Genomic DNA, 18,346 nt, shown 5'->3' with positions numbered 1-18,346 from the left:
TAAATGGTCTTGATAAGAAAACTGAACTGGGGACTGTAAAAAATAATAATAATAATAATAATGGCACCACTAACACTGTATCCGGAATTCTAAACACAGGCTGCTTTTAAACATTTTCTGATTTCACTGGGTAATTTTATGTGGCGTAAGTGTGAAGAAAGTGATGTTTAATAATAATGTTCAAAAGTCAAAAAATATTGTGTAGGTTATCTTATTAAGAAATCCAAACGCTGATATGAGAAGAGACTTGAGTAGAAAAATGTACGGCAAAACTTTATCGTGAATTCTAAAAATGCCGTATTTTAAAAAATGTTGTGATTTTACTGTTGAACGTTACGCCACGTTAGGACAAAGAAAACAATCTTTAATAATAAAAAGTAAAACAAAAAAGTTGTGTTAACTGGCACGAATCCAGGAACAGATCAGTAAACTGCGAGCTCAGCAAGAGCATAAAAAACCCTAAGAAACCCCTCCTGTCGATACTAAAATCTGAATCTTTTCAGATTTATTTAAAATTAAAATTTTTGTTACTTAACTTTTTTAAATACCGATCATATTGGTAATAATGAAACTGATGATAAAACCCTTAGTATGGATGAGAAGAAGTGCATGGAAAATGGATGATAGAAATCAAATCATTACGAATTAATTCACGCGAGAATTACAATATTGTTTGGCAACGTTGCCTCATTTGGTTAATAAAGCAAAGACTATCTTTTATATGCATTTTGAATAGATTTGTACTGAAAGTAATGTGTGCAATAACACGATTGACTGGAGAAATTAGTATGGAAGGTTGTAGATCGGATGTCAATAATCACAAGCATAAGAACGATGAACATCTGATATAAGTTTGTAGACTCATTTGGTTATTTTGAAGCAGGAGAAGTGAAAAATGAATGTGCAATACCCTCGCCGGGACTTGGACCTCTCGAATACGCGTCGAGTGTGCTACCGTTACACCACGAAGGCATGCATAAAGGAGAGAGAAAATACCTTATAAACTATCCAGTAATTATAAACTATCCAGTATAAACTATCCAGTAATCCAGTAATCCAATATTGCAAGTAAAAGTACTGCATTTAAGGCAAAAAAAAGTTACGCCCGAAGATCTAATTTTCGTATCATGGAACATTTAAGAAAGTTTGTTTTATGACTGATTGCGAATGTTTTCTTACGGTACACAAATGATACTGGTGTATTTAAAAAAAAATATTTTACAGTTTATTTGTACAACTATAAAACGAGTTTCATTCAAATGCTACTAATATAAATTGCTGTTTCGTGTGAATTATTAAAAATTATTTAGTTTAATTTTTTTGTCACTGTTGTTTTATTATTATTTTTTAACATTTGCAATATTATCAATGATTACACTTTTTAACATTTGCAACAAATAATTGTAGCATTATTTCTATCTAATCTTTGTTACAATCTAATTTATGTCCATGACTTTTCCAGATGAGTTGCTGCTTCTGGCTTCCGGCTCAAGCTATCAACTTCGCTTTTCTCCCCCCGTACACCCGTGTGGCTTTCGTGGGGGTCGCCTCCTTCGTCTGGGTCAACGTCCTCTGCCTCGTCAAAAGACAAGAGGTGCGGTCTCTGACCACGAAACTTTGATGCTGTTACATCATCTAACCCATTTAAAGCTCACCTGAGCCATAAATATTAACTGTAACCAACTACTCAGATGGAAAATTATCGCTGTTTCTGAGAGGTAACGGTATGATTAATGGTTTCAGCTAGGTCTGTCCTAAGCGAGGATTATTTCACCGCATTATTCGATGAATTTCCAGTATTTTAACACACTATAAATGTACACGTTAAATAAACTTTAATAGAAAGTGGACAAACATTAGCATCAAGAACCGAGTTAAATCCTTTACGCATGATTATAGAAATATGTGAAGAGAATATTTTGTTTACTTTTATGTAATTTGTCTGGTGGGTAATCGTAGCTTATCGAAGGAAGTCAGTTTATGAGCTGACATATAGGAAAATAGCATAGACATTCATATGACAAAGTAAAAACATTTTTCTGGTTTGACTCAAATATGGACATCATTATCGTGTGTGTGTTTGGAGGGGGGGATCGTGTATAATTTGCGGTGTTATAGTTTAGAAGTTCTTTTAAGTAGCTAAATTTGATTCGGCAAGTAAGTTATTGATCAGGCCTAACTATTTAAGAAATGTTGCAGCCGACAGAGACTTTTCTTTTCACGTTGTTTATTCATAAGTATAAAATTTCCATTTCGTTGGAAAAACATTCATTCTGATAAATCATACGAAATTTTTTACCTTGTAAATTATCCGCAGAATATTTACCAATATCTGTCCAATTAACAGCACTGCCAATAATAATTTTAGTTTCTTGTTCGATTATTGATGCTTCTTTTCAGTATTTAAAGCATTAATAGCGCTTTTTTTTTTTAAATACTAATTTTTTAATAATATGCATAACTTTTCAATAATCTCTCTGCAAGTACGTGAGCTTGAAAATAACAATAAAAAACCCAGAACAAAGATGCCTTTTTTTAAGTTGCGCGTTTGCTCGAGACACGTTAGTTATTTTTATGCTGAGCATATAAATTAATAAATCATTCATGTACAAAAATTTACATATCATTGCATTTTTTAAAAAAACTACTTCCCCTTTTTAAAATTATTTTAACTGCGTTATGTTGGCAGTGAGTCGAAAATTTTAATGTTAGTAAATATACCTAGTTATCACTCTAACAGCAATTTTATCAGTGATTAAATACATAGTTCATCATGTCGTAATATAATTTTATGAGTATGTTACGGTTCGCATATGAATATTTATTTAGATAAAAGTGGAATTATGATATAATTTCTAGAAAATAAGTTTTGCAACTGAAAGAAATCTTATCTAACAGCCAATAAGTGTCTGCTAGATAACATTGATTTGACTATTATTGAATTATTACTTAATGAATAGTAAAATAACATAGATTTTATTTACTTAATTTTAAATTTTACTAATTTATTTGTGTCGCATACAGAATATCGTGGTTTATTTAAAGATGCTAAAGAAAATTATAGTTGCAGAAAATAATTTACATGTTCATTTACTTAATTTTAAAGTAATTTTTTTGAAATCACTATATAACTGAATGATTTGTTTAAATTTAATAATAAATTGGCAGAGTAATCAAAAAGTTATTGTTGCAGAAAATACTAAACTAATTTATATATAATTTTTTCAACATGCTTGTGGTAATATTGCTGGGAAGAAAGATTTTTTAATTCCTTTCAGAATAGCAAAGGCCATAAGAATCCGTCTATGTAATAAATTTAAAGGAAATACTCCAATCTGGACTTCCAAACTTAGAAAATCTTAATCTCAAATGGCATTGATTTAAACATGAAAACAGTAGTTTACAAGAGCCTGTTTTCTTTAAAACGGAAGGCCCACCAGCGGCCGAGCGAAAGTCGCTGAACACTGGTAGTTCAGTCCGGAGCTCGAATTTCGGCAAACGGGCTGGCTGCACGGAGGTTTTTCACATGTGTAATATGCATACGAGCCATTTTTTCTTAGAAAGTCATCCACGATGGCATTCCTTCTCTTTGGCAGATATTCCTTGCATGCTTTGCCATAACCAAATAAACCAACTTTTTAATGAGTAGAATTATTCTGTTAAATACGAATAATTACAAAATTTCGCAGCTTTCAAAGTAAAAAAATTCTGTACATCATAATTTAAATTTTGGATTGTTAATAAAAATAGTGACTTCCCCTTGAAATATTATTTAATTCTAAAATTAAAGCGTTTAAAATCTAGCTATAGCATATCCAATGAGTGTTAGCATGAATTACAGTTTGGAATAATTAAATAACTCCTAGAAAATAAATCAATTAGTTGCTAGAATATGTCAAAGTCATTTGATAGAGCTGATAATATTAAATTTTAAAGCTATCAAAAAACATTACCATAAACTTATATTCAGAAACAACTGTAGTCTTAAACTTTAAATTAATATTTAGATTTCATTAAATTTTTATGTACTGTTTTTAACTGTGATAACAAAGGAAAAATCTGCATAATTTACTTGTACAGTTGCGTTCTATTCTCATGTAATTAATGTACAGTTTAAATCATAGGTCCTCAAAATAAGTCTGTGTTCTGTGGAATGCTAACGTTTCCAGCAGCTTCTGTAAGAGTTCCTTAAGTCAAAATGAAAATTTAAAAGAAATTTTGAATTCCATATAGACCACAAAACTATCAGTTTAAAATAATTATACAGTTATTAAATAATATTCTTATTTGTACTCATATTGTTACCTAAATAATGTAACACAAATCTGTTTTTATAAGTAAAATAGTAATCAAATAATGGTTTTCTTGTCGTTTTTCACGGAGAATGAACATGGCATTGTTATACTTTCAATACTTAGTATTTACCTTTCCAAAACTAGTGCGAAAATGAACTCTAAAAAAAATTAGAATTTTAGGGGCTTCACAGAGGGGGGAAAATAAGGTATCATGGCTTCCTGAGCCAACAAAGTTTAAAAATCACAGTTATATAAAAGCGCTTATTAATGACTATTTTCATATCTTTCTGTGTTTCAACTTTCAAAGCACTTTTAAAGATTTTTTGTTTTATTTTATAGTTTATGGATGAATCATCTGAGGTAAAGTCTGAAGAGAAGAGATGAATACTGAAAAAAAGAAGATGGACATAAGAAGAAATATTTATATCCAGTAAATACCATTTCGTTGCGTACAGAACTCTGGTCTACAGAGCTTTTTGTAAGATCTAGGAAGGTGTAAATAATCAGTTTGACTTTGAACAATACCGTATTTTTCATATTTGGGAAGAGCGTGAGAACTTGATGTTACACGTATTTAAAGTATCTAGATTGGTGATATTTTATGTGATTATTTCATAAAGTTTATTCACTAATCGTAAGTGTCGATTTGCTTATTTGCATCTATCATGCTAACACTGAGTACTCATAGAGATTTTTTAAAACCCATTCTGGAAATTTCCTCCTCTCACTCATGTTTGATTGACATTAGATAATCCATTGTGTTTCTTCCTTTTTTTAGGATCTTTTCCTACTAACATTTTTTTCATTAGCCTTGCGCCTCTATAAGGGTCGGACGTGGTGGCCATGACGGACAGTTATAACCATGCTTTTTCTGGAATTCGAAGTCAGGATTACTAACCACTTTACTGGCTGTGCGACTTAGTAGTAATATTATTGACATGAAAATTGAAAGCAATGTTAACATAATTTTTTCTTAAAAACCAACTTTTTGGTCAAATATATATCGAAATATTATTAGTTCCAAACTGAAACATTTTCACTACTATCTCCAAACACTTTTGTCCTTGTAGTTGCAGTAATGACGCAAAAAAATTCAAACTTCATTTGTTTTATGTTTCTGAAGTATATGATTATTTAGGATCACGCAGATCGACCTTTAGTTTCAGTTAGTAACGCCATAATTAAAATGATATTCTTTCCACTACCCGAGTTCGATTCTTGGCAAATGGGCTGGCTGCGGGATTTTCCCCATGTGTGTTTCCCATCAGCCACTTCCCTTAAAACGTTCTCCACGAATTTATTCCTTCCCTTAGGCAAATAGCCGTCCCTCGTGTGCTTTTCAATATTCAAATAACCTAACATAACCTAACCTGAATATAGATGCTTTTGTGAAAATCCGAGCTAAGTTACCTTTCTCAAAAGAATTTTATAAGGAATTCGTCGCGTGTTTTAAAATATGTCCAAAAAAAAAAAAAAAAAAAAAAAAAAGCGTTACCTCTCCCAGATGAAATTTTACGTTACAGATTGCATTTATTTCAATGTTTAACTTAATATGGAGATTTTCATGAATATTTTGTTATTTTACATATCATTGACGATTAATTAAAATTGATCGGAATCACAATATCTCAATGGTTACGATCACAAAGCTCAAATTTATAAATTTCATTTTTAATTATTTCTTAGAATTCAATAATAACAATACAGATCGTTAATTGTAACTGCAAGTTATAAAGGCCACTAACGCATAACTGTTAAGACTTGGGAAATTCATATATTGTAAATTTTAAGCAATTTATTTTTCAAAATGTGAAATGGAATTATGGCAAAAACACTTATACTTTTTTTTCCCTTTAAATTTAAATTTTGAAAACTACAAAATTAGTAGAATATAATAGCTAGAGACCATAACTCTGGAATCGCCATCATATAGTTACGTGTTTTAGTTGCAGTCCATACAAACTTTCCTTTTTGTTTGTTTAAAGAATCCATAGGGTATAATGTCTTAAGATCATAATTCTGGTATAATCATCATTGTTAACGCGTTTTAATTGCAGCTAATGCAGTCTTTTTTTGAGGGAGATATAAAATTAGTAGAATATAATGTCTCGAGATCATGACTCTGGAATCTTCATCATTGTTATGCGTTTTAGTTGCAATCAATACAATTTCTTTTTCAAAATAAAATCATACAAATCCAAACCTTTATGTTCAGATATCAATGATTCCACATATAATAGTACAATTAATAATACAGTTTACTGTTTAAAATTGATTTAATATGTTACATAGTGAGACCAACTTTTGTCCAAATTTCTTCCCAATGATTTGAAATCTGTCTTAATTTTTAATATTGCAATTCGAGCTGCATTTATTCTGAAGAAACCAGTAGTCGTAATCTACTTTAGTAGCTTTCAATAACAAAGTCCCTGAGACACACACAATAGCTCGACATCAATCTTTATAAAAGCGCGCTAAAATTCTGTCTAACTTTGTAGATTTCAACCAACTGCGAGCTTCCCGTATTTTCTTATTGTTATGGAAACTTTGAGATTTATAAAATTTGACCAATTACAATAGACATTTCGCATACGCATTCAGCTACGCGGTTGAAGATCATTCTCAATTCAGACGTTAAAAATTGAATAAAATAGGAGAAAAAAGAGAGCAATCAGAAATCCATTGGAGGATCGCATGTGGCCCTCCGATTGCTATTCAGTTGCTATGCCGTTCTAAAATCCGACTTTTATCGAGTTTCATTTAATCATGTTTTTAATTTTAATTGCCTTAATTCGATGTTTAAGAATAAAGTATATAATTAACACGTAGTTTAATGTAACCTTTTTTATTGTTGTAATATTCGTATGTTTAAAATTATGTGATGCATAAAAGTAACTTTTAGTGTGAAAGAAAATATTCTGAAATCAAAGCAACCATTTTATTTGGATGATTGGTAAATTACAAAACAATTGCAATTACTTTTTCTTTCTATTACATAAAAATAGAACATACTGTTTTATTGAAAATGTAAGGCACTTTCATTTAGATACATGGTGGCATTTACACAACTTTCCATTCTTTGGTTAGCAAGTTATTCATTTTTTTGAAAAAAAAAATTAATTTCTTTTAGAGGAAAAGTAGAGCTTATCATATATTTAAGTTTTATTTTCACATACAATATGTGACAAAACAATTTCATTCTAGACTTATATTAATGTTTAGAATTTTTATTGTGACAGTATTTATCAATTTTTTAATACGTTATGAAAATAATTAGTTTTTTTATCTTCTATTATCGTTATCAGATATGCTTATGTACACTAATATTCATAAATTAAATTAACATGCAAAGTTCCACATAAAATCCTTCATCTCTCTGTTTAATATATAATACATTTTATCTTGAACCATAATATAATATGCACAAGTAGAGAGAGAGAATTATATCAAAATGCTTAAACATTCATCGAAATAACTGACACTGCGAGTGATGTTTTCTATTTTATGCTTTCCTTATGATACACGGCAATCCAATAAATATTTATACATACACGCTCAAATTCAGGAGCAGTAATGCATACAATGCAAAGCATTATGTGTTTATACATTTGTGCAACACATCATGCGCGTAGAAATGTATTACTTAAATTAACCATTCATTTACATACAGTTAAAAGTTTAAGCTAAATTTACAATAATGTTTCCAATTAACTATACTGCACATAGACTAAATTATTGACAAAAATTTAAAGGAAAATTTTTTAATATTAAAGTTGTCATTTGAACATTTACCTTTGCGAAAGGAACAGTGATAAAACTTGATTTTTCCAGTACTTAAAGCACACATAAAAAAATCTTTATGCACGTAAAAAATGATTTCTCTCTAAACTGTGAGAAGTAAATAAAATAGAAATGATTTATTTTTAATACGAATATTATGTTCTTTTAGAATGCCAAGTACACACATCGTATTTGTAATGAATGCATATTTATCCGAATCGCTTTCTTTATTAGGTTTTAGACTGTTCTTAGACTCTTAATAACGTAGTAAAAATATGAAAAATTCTGTAACAGTGTCAGTTATTTTGATTGAAAGAAATGATACAAATGGACGAAAAGAATGTACACAAAAAAATAAATAATGAAATAAATAAATAAAATGAACCATAACCCATATCTGCACATCAAAGATGACAGATTGGCACTTTAAGGACTATCATAAAAACCCTGAAAACATGATCACGATATAGAGCAAAGTAGAAGAACTTTTGAACTTAAAGCAAATAATAGCTGAGCAATAAATAATAAAATGATATCTTCTTTTAAAATATTATCGCAACTGAAACTTTTCAAATTAAAAAAAAAATCAATATTTTTTGTTGTAAGCATTAAGTATGTTTTAACAGCATGTTTTTAAGCATCAAGTTTGATTTCAGTAAATCTGTAGTTTATGTGATTAAAATTTATTGTCTTGCATATGATGGTTTGTTCCTATAAACGGAATGTTAAGAATACTTACAAGTAAAACATATTCAAACGCGTAAGGATTTTTAACATTCGTGTGTTGACTAGTTTAAGAAACCACAATTAAATACAAATTGAAAGAACGTACTATAGATTAAATATAAAAACACGATTTGCTGTTTAACATTATGGCAATAAGACAATTTGAATATTGATATGAAATTCTTCGGTACTTTGCTCCTTCATGAATATTTCTAAATCACGTTTAATCACAATATATACAGGATTTAGGAATAGTCTTATTGGCTATTTCATAGATGGCCTTTTTTTTAGAGAAAAGAGCTACTTTCAGATTTACAAGCTGGAGTCATTGTTGGCCAGTTACATACAGAATTGACTTCATCAAAATGTAAGCCTTCTGGGCAATCAAAGTCATATCGAACAAATGATTCTCCAGAACCGGAGAAGTCAACACATCTGTAAAACTTATTGCAATCATCTGGATGCCTGAAGAAACCTTCTTGTGAGCACTGAGGACCTCCACCTGACTTTCTGCTGTCTGCCTGGGAACCTTCACTAGAACTAGTCGATCCTGGTGTTTGCCCTGCAGTGCTTGTAGAAGAGTCGGCGTTTCCTGCGTTTGTCTGCTTTCGTGTAGTACTTGTGCTTCCACTTTCACATGGTTCCTCACTCAGTTGAGGATCATTACAGTAACTTGGGCCTTCATCGAATATTCGGCCATCTGGACAAGCAAAGTCTGTCCTTTCTATTTCACCTGTATCTTCATTTCTAGAACACTGATAATATTTAGAGCAATCTTCAGGATTTCTGAAGAATCCTTCCTCGGTGCAGTCACCTTTCGAAACAGAAGATGAAGTTGATGATGCGCTGGAGGAAGTTGTAGCAGATGTTGTGGATGATACTGATTCATCACTTTTAGTAATTCTAGTAGAACCTGAGGTCTCATCGCATGGCTCACTCAGTTCAGGCGCATTACAATATCTACCATTCTCGTCAAAAACGTATCCATCTGGACACTGGAATTTTTCGCTTGTGAAATCATCATTTCCAGGACCTGTCTTATTGCACTGATAGTATTTAGTGCAATCTTCGGGGTCACGGAAGAAACCTTCTTCTGTACACCTGAAAGAACCTTCGTCACAGGGTGGACTTAGTTCTTTAGCATTACAGTACCAACCTTCAGAATCAAAAACATGCCCTTCAGGGCATTCACAGTCTATTTTAATCAATTCCCCAGTTTCATCATCTCGTTTGCATTCGTAATATTTTTTACAGTCATTAGGATTCTTAAAAAAGCCTTCTTCTTTACAATGGAAATCTCCTGCTGATGTCGTTCCAGAACTTGTCCCGGAAGTTGCACTCTCTGTTGTTTTATCTGTTTCCGAAGAAGAAATAGAACCTTCAGATGTACTTGTGCCGTCTCTAGAACTATCTGTTCCCGAAGAGGAGAAAGAACTTTCAGATGTACTTGTGCCATCTCTAGTAGTATCTATTCCTTCAGTAGTAGTTTTTGAGACTTTTTCATCAGATGGTGTGGCTCCTGACGATTCATCGCTGCCTCTTCTGGTTGATCCACTTTCACATCCTGGACTCTGATTTGGCCAATTGCAGACACTGTTTACTTCATCAAATACAAGACCTTCTGGACAATCAAAATCATATCTAACAAATGATTCTCCAGTTCCAGCAAAATCTACACAGCGATAGAACTTACTGCAGTCTTCAGGATGTCGAAAGAAACCTTCTTCAGTGCATTCTATGTTCTCAGAAGATCCACCGTCAGATGTGCCTCTAGTACTTGTTCCAGTTGAGCTACGATTTGCGTCTTCAGAAGTTGTCGACTGTCTATCCTTAGTTGTCGTTGATGAAAAATCTTCATCTCTTGGAGTTGTCGATCGCCGATCAGTGACAGTCGTTGATGAAGAGTCTTGAGATACATCTCCGGTTGTTGAAGAAGTCTCGCTTCCTTCTTGGACTGTAGTTGATGCTCCCGATGAAGTGGTTTGACTGCTTTCCTGGGGGTTCGATGATGTTCCTGAAACTCCGGAATCAGGACTACCAGATGTAGATCGATCATTGCTTGTGGATGATTCACAAGATGGTACTGCCGATGGCCAGTTACAGACATCATTATCTTCATCAAAAACTAAACCTTCTGGACAATCGAAATCATACCGTGTAAATGACTGGCCATCACCTTTAAAATCAACGCACCGATAAAATTTACTGCAGTTATCTGGATGACGATGAAAGCCTTCCTCTTCGCAATCTCCCGACTCAGAATCTTTCTTGGATGTACCGCCTGTACTTTCATAGCCTTCAGTAGTAGAACTTTCTTTTGTGGTACTATCGGAGGACCTCGAAGTCGAGCTTTCAGATGTGGAACTGGTGCTGGGTCTTGTAGTTGCGCTTTTTGATGTGCTAGTACTACTGGATCTTGTAGTCGATGGCTGACTATCCTCACACGGAGGCGCAAGATCTTTTCTATTGCAATATCTCATTTCTTCATCAAATACTTCATCTTCTTCACAAGCAAAATCTTCTCTAGTTAATGTGCCATCTCCTTCGTCGATGCAGCGATAATATTTACTACAGTCATCCGGATTTCTGAAAAATCCTTCTTCTATGCACTCCCCAGATGAGGATGTACTTCCAGAAGAAGCAGTCGTCTTTGTTGTACTAGGGTAAGAGCTTGAAGATGTTGCTGAGGAATTGTCATCGCAAGTTAGTTCTGAAGATGGCCAATCACATTTTTTATTTTTTTCGTCAAATATCAGTCCCTCAGGACATTTAAAGTCATAACGCACTAAATATTCCCCGTCTTGTACACATCTATAAAATTTATTACAATCTTCAGGGCATCTGAAGAATCCTTCCTCCTCGCAATCTGATTTACTGCCTCCTGTAGAGCTTTCCGTTGGATATGCCGTTGTTGCTTTCTGTGTTGTAGATGTAGAAGTTTGTTTTTCTGTGGTATACACAGAAGTTGTTTTATCAGTGGTAGTTCTTGTTTGAGACGATGTTTGTCCTGTTGTGCTACCGTCACAAGGTGGTGCTAAATCTTTACGGTTACAGTAACGCATTTCTTCGTCGAAAACTTCATCTTCTTCACAGGCATAATCTTCTCTAGTATAAGTTCCATATCCTGTATCGATGCAACGATAATATTTACTACAATCATCAGGATTCCTGAAAAATCCTTCTTCTGTGCATTCACCACTAGCTGAAGTGACATCTGAAGTAGTTCCAGAAGTTCCACTTGTCGATGGTCTCGTGGAAGTTGTGTAATCTTTTGTTGTTTGTGGTTTTGATGTTTGTGAGGTAGATGTTCGTGTGGTTTGAGTCGAATATGTTGTTGTAGAATCAGTATCACAAGTAAGTTCCGAAGAAGGCCAATCGCATTTCTTATTTTTTTCATCAAATATTAAACCATCAGGGCACTTAAAGTCATAACGTACTAAATTCTGACCGTCACCTTCTTCATCTACGCAACGATAGAATTTATTACAATCTTCAGGACATCTGAAAAACCCTGGCTTACTGCATTCAGATTTTTCCCCTTTTGTAGAACTTTCCGTCGGATAAACTGCTGTTGTACCTCCTGTTGTTCCTTGAGACTGTGAAGAGCTTGCCTGTTCGGTAGTACTTCCATCACAAGGAGGCGCTAAACCTTTCCTATTGCAATATCGCATTTCTTCATCGAAAATTTCATCTTCAGCACACGCGTAATCTTCTCTTGTGAAAGTGCCATCGCCTTCATCAATACAACGGTAATATTTGCTACAATCATCCGGATTTCTAAAGAAACCTTCTTCAGTGCACTCCTCATATGATGAAGAAGTTGAAGAAGTTGTACCGCTGGTAGTACCTGCTGTTGTTGAGGAACGCGTCGTACTTGCAGTGGATGATGTATAATCCTTCGTGGGCTGAGTAGTTTTCTCAGATGATGTTGAAGAATCTACTTCGCATGATGTATCAGAATGAGGCCAATCGCATTTTTTGTTCTTATTGTCAAATATGAGTCCATCTGGACATTTGAAATCATAACGTACTAAACCTTTACCGTCTCCTGTTTCGTCAACACATCGGTAAAATTTAGTGCAGTCATCAGGGTATCTATAAAAACCTGGCTTTTCACATTCACTATTCTGAGTTGTCGTTGAATAAGTACTACTGCTTTGAGTCGTTGTTGAGTAAGTACTACTACTCTGACTCGTTGTATAACTATCAGTAGTCGAGGCTTCTGAAGATGCAGCACTAGTTTGTTGCGTTGTGCTTTGTGTGCCAACTGAAGAAGAGTCTTCCTTTTGTGAAGTCGAGGTTCCACTATCTGAAGTACTTTCTCTACCAGCATTAGTTTCGCATTTGGGACTTTGCTCCGGCCAATTACAGACACTGTTTACTTCGTCAAAATAAAGACCTTCTGGGCACTCGAAATCATATCTTACATATTGTTGCCCATCATCATTAAAATCCACGCAACGGTAGAACTTATTACAGTCTTCTGGGTTTCTGAAGAATCCTTCTTCTGTACATTCTACATCCCCACCGCTTTCTGAAACTCCTCTGGATGTCGATTCTGAAGCTTCAGTAGATGTACCCGTTGCTGAGTTATCCGAAGAAGATGATTCTGTTGTATAAGTAGATTCTGTCGTAGACGGAGGAGCCTGGGTTGGTTTGCGCGTTGAACGACTAGTTGACGGGGATGACTGCGTAGTGTACGTAGACTCCGTTGTAGAGGGAGGCTGCGTTGATCTACTAGTCGTCTGCGTTCTCGAAGTAGATGAATCTGTTGTAAAAGAAGTAGATTCAGTTGATCTATCCTCTGAAGGATATTCAGTTGATCTATCCTCTGAAGGATATTCAGTTGTACTTTTTGTTGTTTGATAAGAGTCGGTAGTTGTTTTCTCAGCTTTCGTGCTACCGTTTCCTTCCCTTGTATCACAGGGAGCACTTTGTTCAGGCCAATTGCATACACTATTGACTTCGTCAAAAACTAATCCTTCAGGGCATGCAAAATCATATCGTACAAATTCTTGTCCATCACCGTTGTAATCAACGCATCTGTAAAATTTGTTACAGTCTTCTGGGTTTCTAAAAAACCCAGCTTCTGTACATTCACCATCACTCGCGCCTTCATCGGACGTTGAACTTTTATCTCTGCTTTGTGTGCTGGATGAAGCAGACGTAGTCTTTCCCGTTGTGCTCTCTACACCTTTTGATGGAGACGAAGTTGTTGAATCGTCTTCACTACTTCGAGTAGTACTGGAATACGTGCTTGTTGTGCTTTCATCTTTAGGAGTAGAATCTCTGTCTTGCTGTGAGGTAGATCGAGAAGTAGAACTTTCCCCTTGATCTCCACCGCTTTGAATGGTACTAGTAGATGTGCTTGTTGTACTTTCGTCTTTAGGAGTTGATTCTCTGCCTTGTTGTGAGGTAGATCGAGAAGTAGAACTTTCCCCTTGATCATCACCACTTCCTCCAGACTTATCGCCTAAGGTACCATCACAAGGAGCACTTTCATCTGGCCAGTTGCATACACTATTGACTTCGTCAAACACTAATCCTTCAGGGCATGAAAAATCATAACGCACAAATTCTCGTCCATCACCATTATAATCAACGCATCTATAGAACTTGCTGCAATCTTCTGGATTTCTAAAAAAACCAGCTTCAGTGCATTCACCTCTATTCGAGCTTTCATCGGACGATGAACTTTCATCTCTGCTTTGCGTGCTGGATGAAGCAGACGTAGTCTTTCCTGTTGTACTCTCTACAGCAGCTGACGAAGTTATTGAATCGTCTTCACTGCTATGAGTAGTACTGGAAGATGTGCTTGTTGTGCTTTCATCTTTAGGAGTAGAATCTCTGTCTTGCTGTGAGGTAGATCGAGAAGTAGAACTTTCCCCTTGATCTCCACCGCTTTGAATGGTACTAGTAGATGTGCTTGTTGTACTTTCGTCTTTAGGAGTTGATTCTCTGTCTTCTTGGGAAGTAGATCGAGAAGTAGAACTTTCCCCTTGATCTTGCCCACCTCCTCCAGATTTATTGCCTGAGGTACCATCACAGGGAGCACTTTCATCTGGCCAATTGCATACACTATTGACTTCGTCAAAAACAAGACCTTCTGGACAAGAGAAATCATAGCGCACGAATTCTTGTCCATCACCATTAAAATCAACGCAACGATAAAATTTATTGCAATCTTCAGGATTTCTGAAGAAACCTTCTTGAGTACATGTGCCAGATTTTTTATTTTCTCCAGGTTCTTTTGTGCTGTCCTTGGACTCAGAACCTCCATATCCAGAATCTTCAGTAGTTACACCACCAGTCGATGAATCTTCAGGAGTTATAGAGCTGCTAGATGTCGTTGAAGGTTCTTGAGTAGAGCTTTCGGTGGTAGCAGCTGTGGCCTTTACCGTAGTACTTTTTTCTGTCGTGGAAGAAACACCAGACTCTTTTCCTTCACTGGGTGAATCTTTATCATCGTCTTTTTCTACCTTTCCGTCACAAGGTGCACTTTCGTCTGGCCAATTGCATACGCTATTTGTTTCATCAAAAACAAGTCCTTCGGGGCATTTAAAATCATAACGCACAAACTCCTGCCCATCACCATTGTAATCGACGCATCTGTAAAAACGATTGCAATCATCAGGATGTCGAAAATAACCTTCCTCAGTGCACGAAACATCACTGTCAATTTGGTTCGTGTTGTCAGGCGTTGAGGATTCAGTTGTAGATATCTCTTCATCATCTTGTTTTGGCGGATAAGGCGTTCTTCGGCGACTACATGAACTGACGTACCTCTGAGCAACACATCTTGATGTAGTTTCATCATATGCAAAATTAGGTGAACAACTTAATTCATATCTTACAAAATAGTCACCCTTTTTGATGCATTTATAAAACTTATTACAATCTTTTTCATGAGGGTAAAATCCAGGATCTTTACATTTCTGATCGCCATAGTTGTCGGTTACGGGCTTTTCAGTGTATTTTGGTTTCTGGGTGGTTCGTTGAGTGGCATATTTCGTTTTTAGAGTTGTACGTTGAGTAGTATATTCTCGTACTGGTATTAAAGGATTTAAATTATCATTAAAATCATTTCTGGGCTTTGAAGTTGATCGATAGATTTTCGATGTACTTTTTTGAGGTGGTTGATATGATGATCTTGCAGTCGTAGTCGGAGTTTGATATGATGGCCTTGTACTTCTTTGAGGAGGTTGATATGATGGCCTTGTACTTCTTTCAGGAGGTTGATATGATGGCCTTGTACTTCTTTCAGGCGGTTGATATGATGGCCTTGTATTTCTTTCAGGTGGTTGATATGATGGCCTTGTAGCCGTCGCCGGAGGCCGATACGATGGCCTTGTAACCGTAGTCGGAGGTTGATAAGATGGCCTACCAGTAGTTTTGTAAGACTGTCCAATTTCTTCACATGGAGGAGCTTTTTCAGGCCAATTGCATGTGGCGTATTCTTCATCAAAAACTAAAGTATCTGGACATGAAAAGCTATGTGTTTCATAAATACCTGTTGGTTGTTTTACACAACGATAAAAAGATCTGCAATCAGCAGGATGCCTAAAAAATCCTTCAGCTTTGCATTCTAGGGGAGCATTCTTTACTTGTCTTTTAGATCTATTATTTTTCCTACAATTTTGCGCGTCGGAAACAATACAGGAGCTATCCTTCTCACTAAAAACTAACTGATGTGGACATTCGAAGAAATGAATCGCGAAAACTGATTGATCGATTCTCACACATCTGATGAATCGACTGCAGTTCTCGGGATGACTGAAAAATCCTTCACTCAAACATAAAATAGGTTTCTCCGTTACAGATTCTGATATTGGTTTTCCTTTATTGTCATCAGTTTGTATTTCTGGTGCAGAATGCTGAGAGGTATTTTCATCAGGGATCCACCATTGAGACTGCTCTTGTTGTGATTTATAACCTTCGTTGGACTGGATTTCTATTTGATGTGTTTCATCATCCACAATTTCTTGGAAAGCACCAACTGTTTCTTGCTTCTCTTGATGGCTAATTTGGTTTATTTCCGCTTCAGACGCTGGTTGCTGATGTGGTACTTGACCTTCGTTTTGGTTTTTAGTTTGTTCTTGTACACCTGCTGGCTTCTGAAATGATTCAAAGCCTAGATCTGTTTCTTTATCCTGAAAAGCAATTTCCGTAAAGACAGGCATTTCTTGAGCAACTAGTTCTTGTTCTTCAGCTGCAGGATTTTGAAAAATCGGTTGTTCTTCAGGTAGTTGCTCTTGTTGCTGAATTAATGGTTTCTGAAAAACGGCTTGGTTATGAGCTGACTGTTCTTTTTGTTGAATTGTTGGCTCTTGGAAAACAGATTGCTCGTGAGTTAATTGCTGTTGTTGCTGAACAATGGGCTCTTGAAAATTCTGATGTTCAGACATTTCAAGTGCATCTTCTTGAACTGAAGTATCATGAACTGTTTCTTGTTGAGGTTTCATAGGAGATTCTTTACTCGCAGATGTTTCGTGAAAACTTCCTTCAGTTCCGGGTTCACGTATATTTGAGAGGATTTGAGAATCTTGATGATTCCTTTGATCTTGAAAAAACGTGACGTCAAAAAACTGGGGTTCTTGAACGAACTGATTACTAAAATCTTGATGCTCTTCAGCTAGTTGTTCTTGTACAGGATATGGTATATTTTGTTCATCTGATTGCTCCGAAATTACATTATCTTCTAATATAAGTTGCACTTCATCTTCTTTCGGTTTGAATTTGCTAAATGTCTCTCTGATCTTTTCTGGTGCATCGCTGCAAGGGGCAGCCAATTCTGGCCAATTGCAAGCACTAATATTTTCATCGAAAACAAGTCCTGGTTCACATCGTCCAACAAAAACGCTGAATCTTCGGCCATTTCCAAAGTCATCAACACAACGAATATACTGGTGGCAGTCAGAAGGATCACGAAAAAATCCTGCTCCATTATTACAAGCTGGACTTAATGAATGGTAAAAAGGTAAGAGAAGTTCCCGAGTCGATTTTCGTGGATCTACCCTTTTCCATTCTGAAAGAAAAAAAGGAGAATTTGTTAAAAATGGACATAAAATACACAAAATAATAGATTTTTTTTGGAAAATAGTGTTAATATGAAACACCATTTTCCAAAAATTCTGACTTCGTGTACTCTCTTTCGTCTGAATATGGAAGAACGTATGACATTGTCGACAAATAATAATTGTGTTTACAGATGTGAGTACGTAAACTGAAATGAATAAAATCAATGACTTTCAACCATGGACGACAGTATGCAATGGCACAAAAATGCATCTGCTACATCCAAGACCCATACCTAATATATGGGTTCACAAGTTGCATCCGCCTGATAATGCTGATTTCAATATTATTTCTATCCTTTAATTAGATGCTTTGCTGTTAAATCGTTTGCAAGCTGATATAAACTTATTCAGTAATAATTATCTTATTATTCTGAGTTCTGGAAAGGTGAATATTAAATATTGTATTGCTTTTAATATTATTTCTGTGATTGTTTTCGATTACTTTAAGAGATTTCTTGCGAGTATAAA

At 35.0% G+C, this 18,346-nt stretch overlaps 2 protein-coding genes across 5 annotated transcripts in view; one reads left to right on the top strand and one right to left on the bottom strand.

Moving 5' to 3' along the window:
- The window catches only part of LOC118200859 (mpv17-like protein), a 56,523-nt gene extending 51,595 nt beyond the window's left edge, over positions 1-4,928 (top strand). The window contains exons 3-4 of one of the 2 annotated variants that reach the window (XR_004760157.2): positions 1,463-1,718; positions 4,635-4,928. Coding sequence is in view for 1 of the 2 variants with exons in the window: in XM_035372840.2 (XP_035228731.1) it covers positions 1,463-1,594; positions 4,635-4,679 (177 nt within the window). In the remaining variant the exon portion in view is untranslated. The remainder of the gene's footprint in view (positions 1-1,462; positions 1,719-4,634) is intronic. The other variant, XM_035372840.2, reaches the window with a different exon arrangement.
- Positions 4,929-7,219: 2,291 nt separating this feature from the next.
- Positions 7,220-18,346, bottom strand: part of LOC118200858 (uncharacterized) — a 103,826-nt gene continuing 92,699 nt past the window's right edge. For all 3 annotated transcript variants that reach the window (XM_085821667.1, XM_035372839.2, XM_085821666.1), the window contains exon 3: positions 7,220-17,826. In XM_085821667.1, the coding sequence (XP_085677793.1) occupies positions 9,089-17,826 (8,738 nt within the window). In that variant the 3' untranslated portion in view covers positions 7,220-9,088. The remainder of the gene's footprint in view (positions 17,827-18,346) is intronic.

This window comes from Stegodyphus dumicola, chromosome 8 (assembly GCF_044657685.1).
Source record: "Stegodyphus dumicola isolate Sdum_Otavi_A_Nest chromosome 8, ASM4465768v1".
Classification (NCBI taxonomy): domain Eukaryota; kingdom Metazoa; phylum Arthropoda; class Arachnida; order Araneae; family Eresidae; genus Stegodyphus; species Stegodyphus dumicola.
Note: the sequence above shows the minus strand (reverse complement) of the source record. Positions and strands in the feature narration are given on the sequence as shown.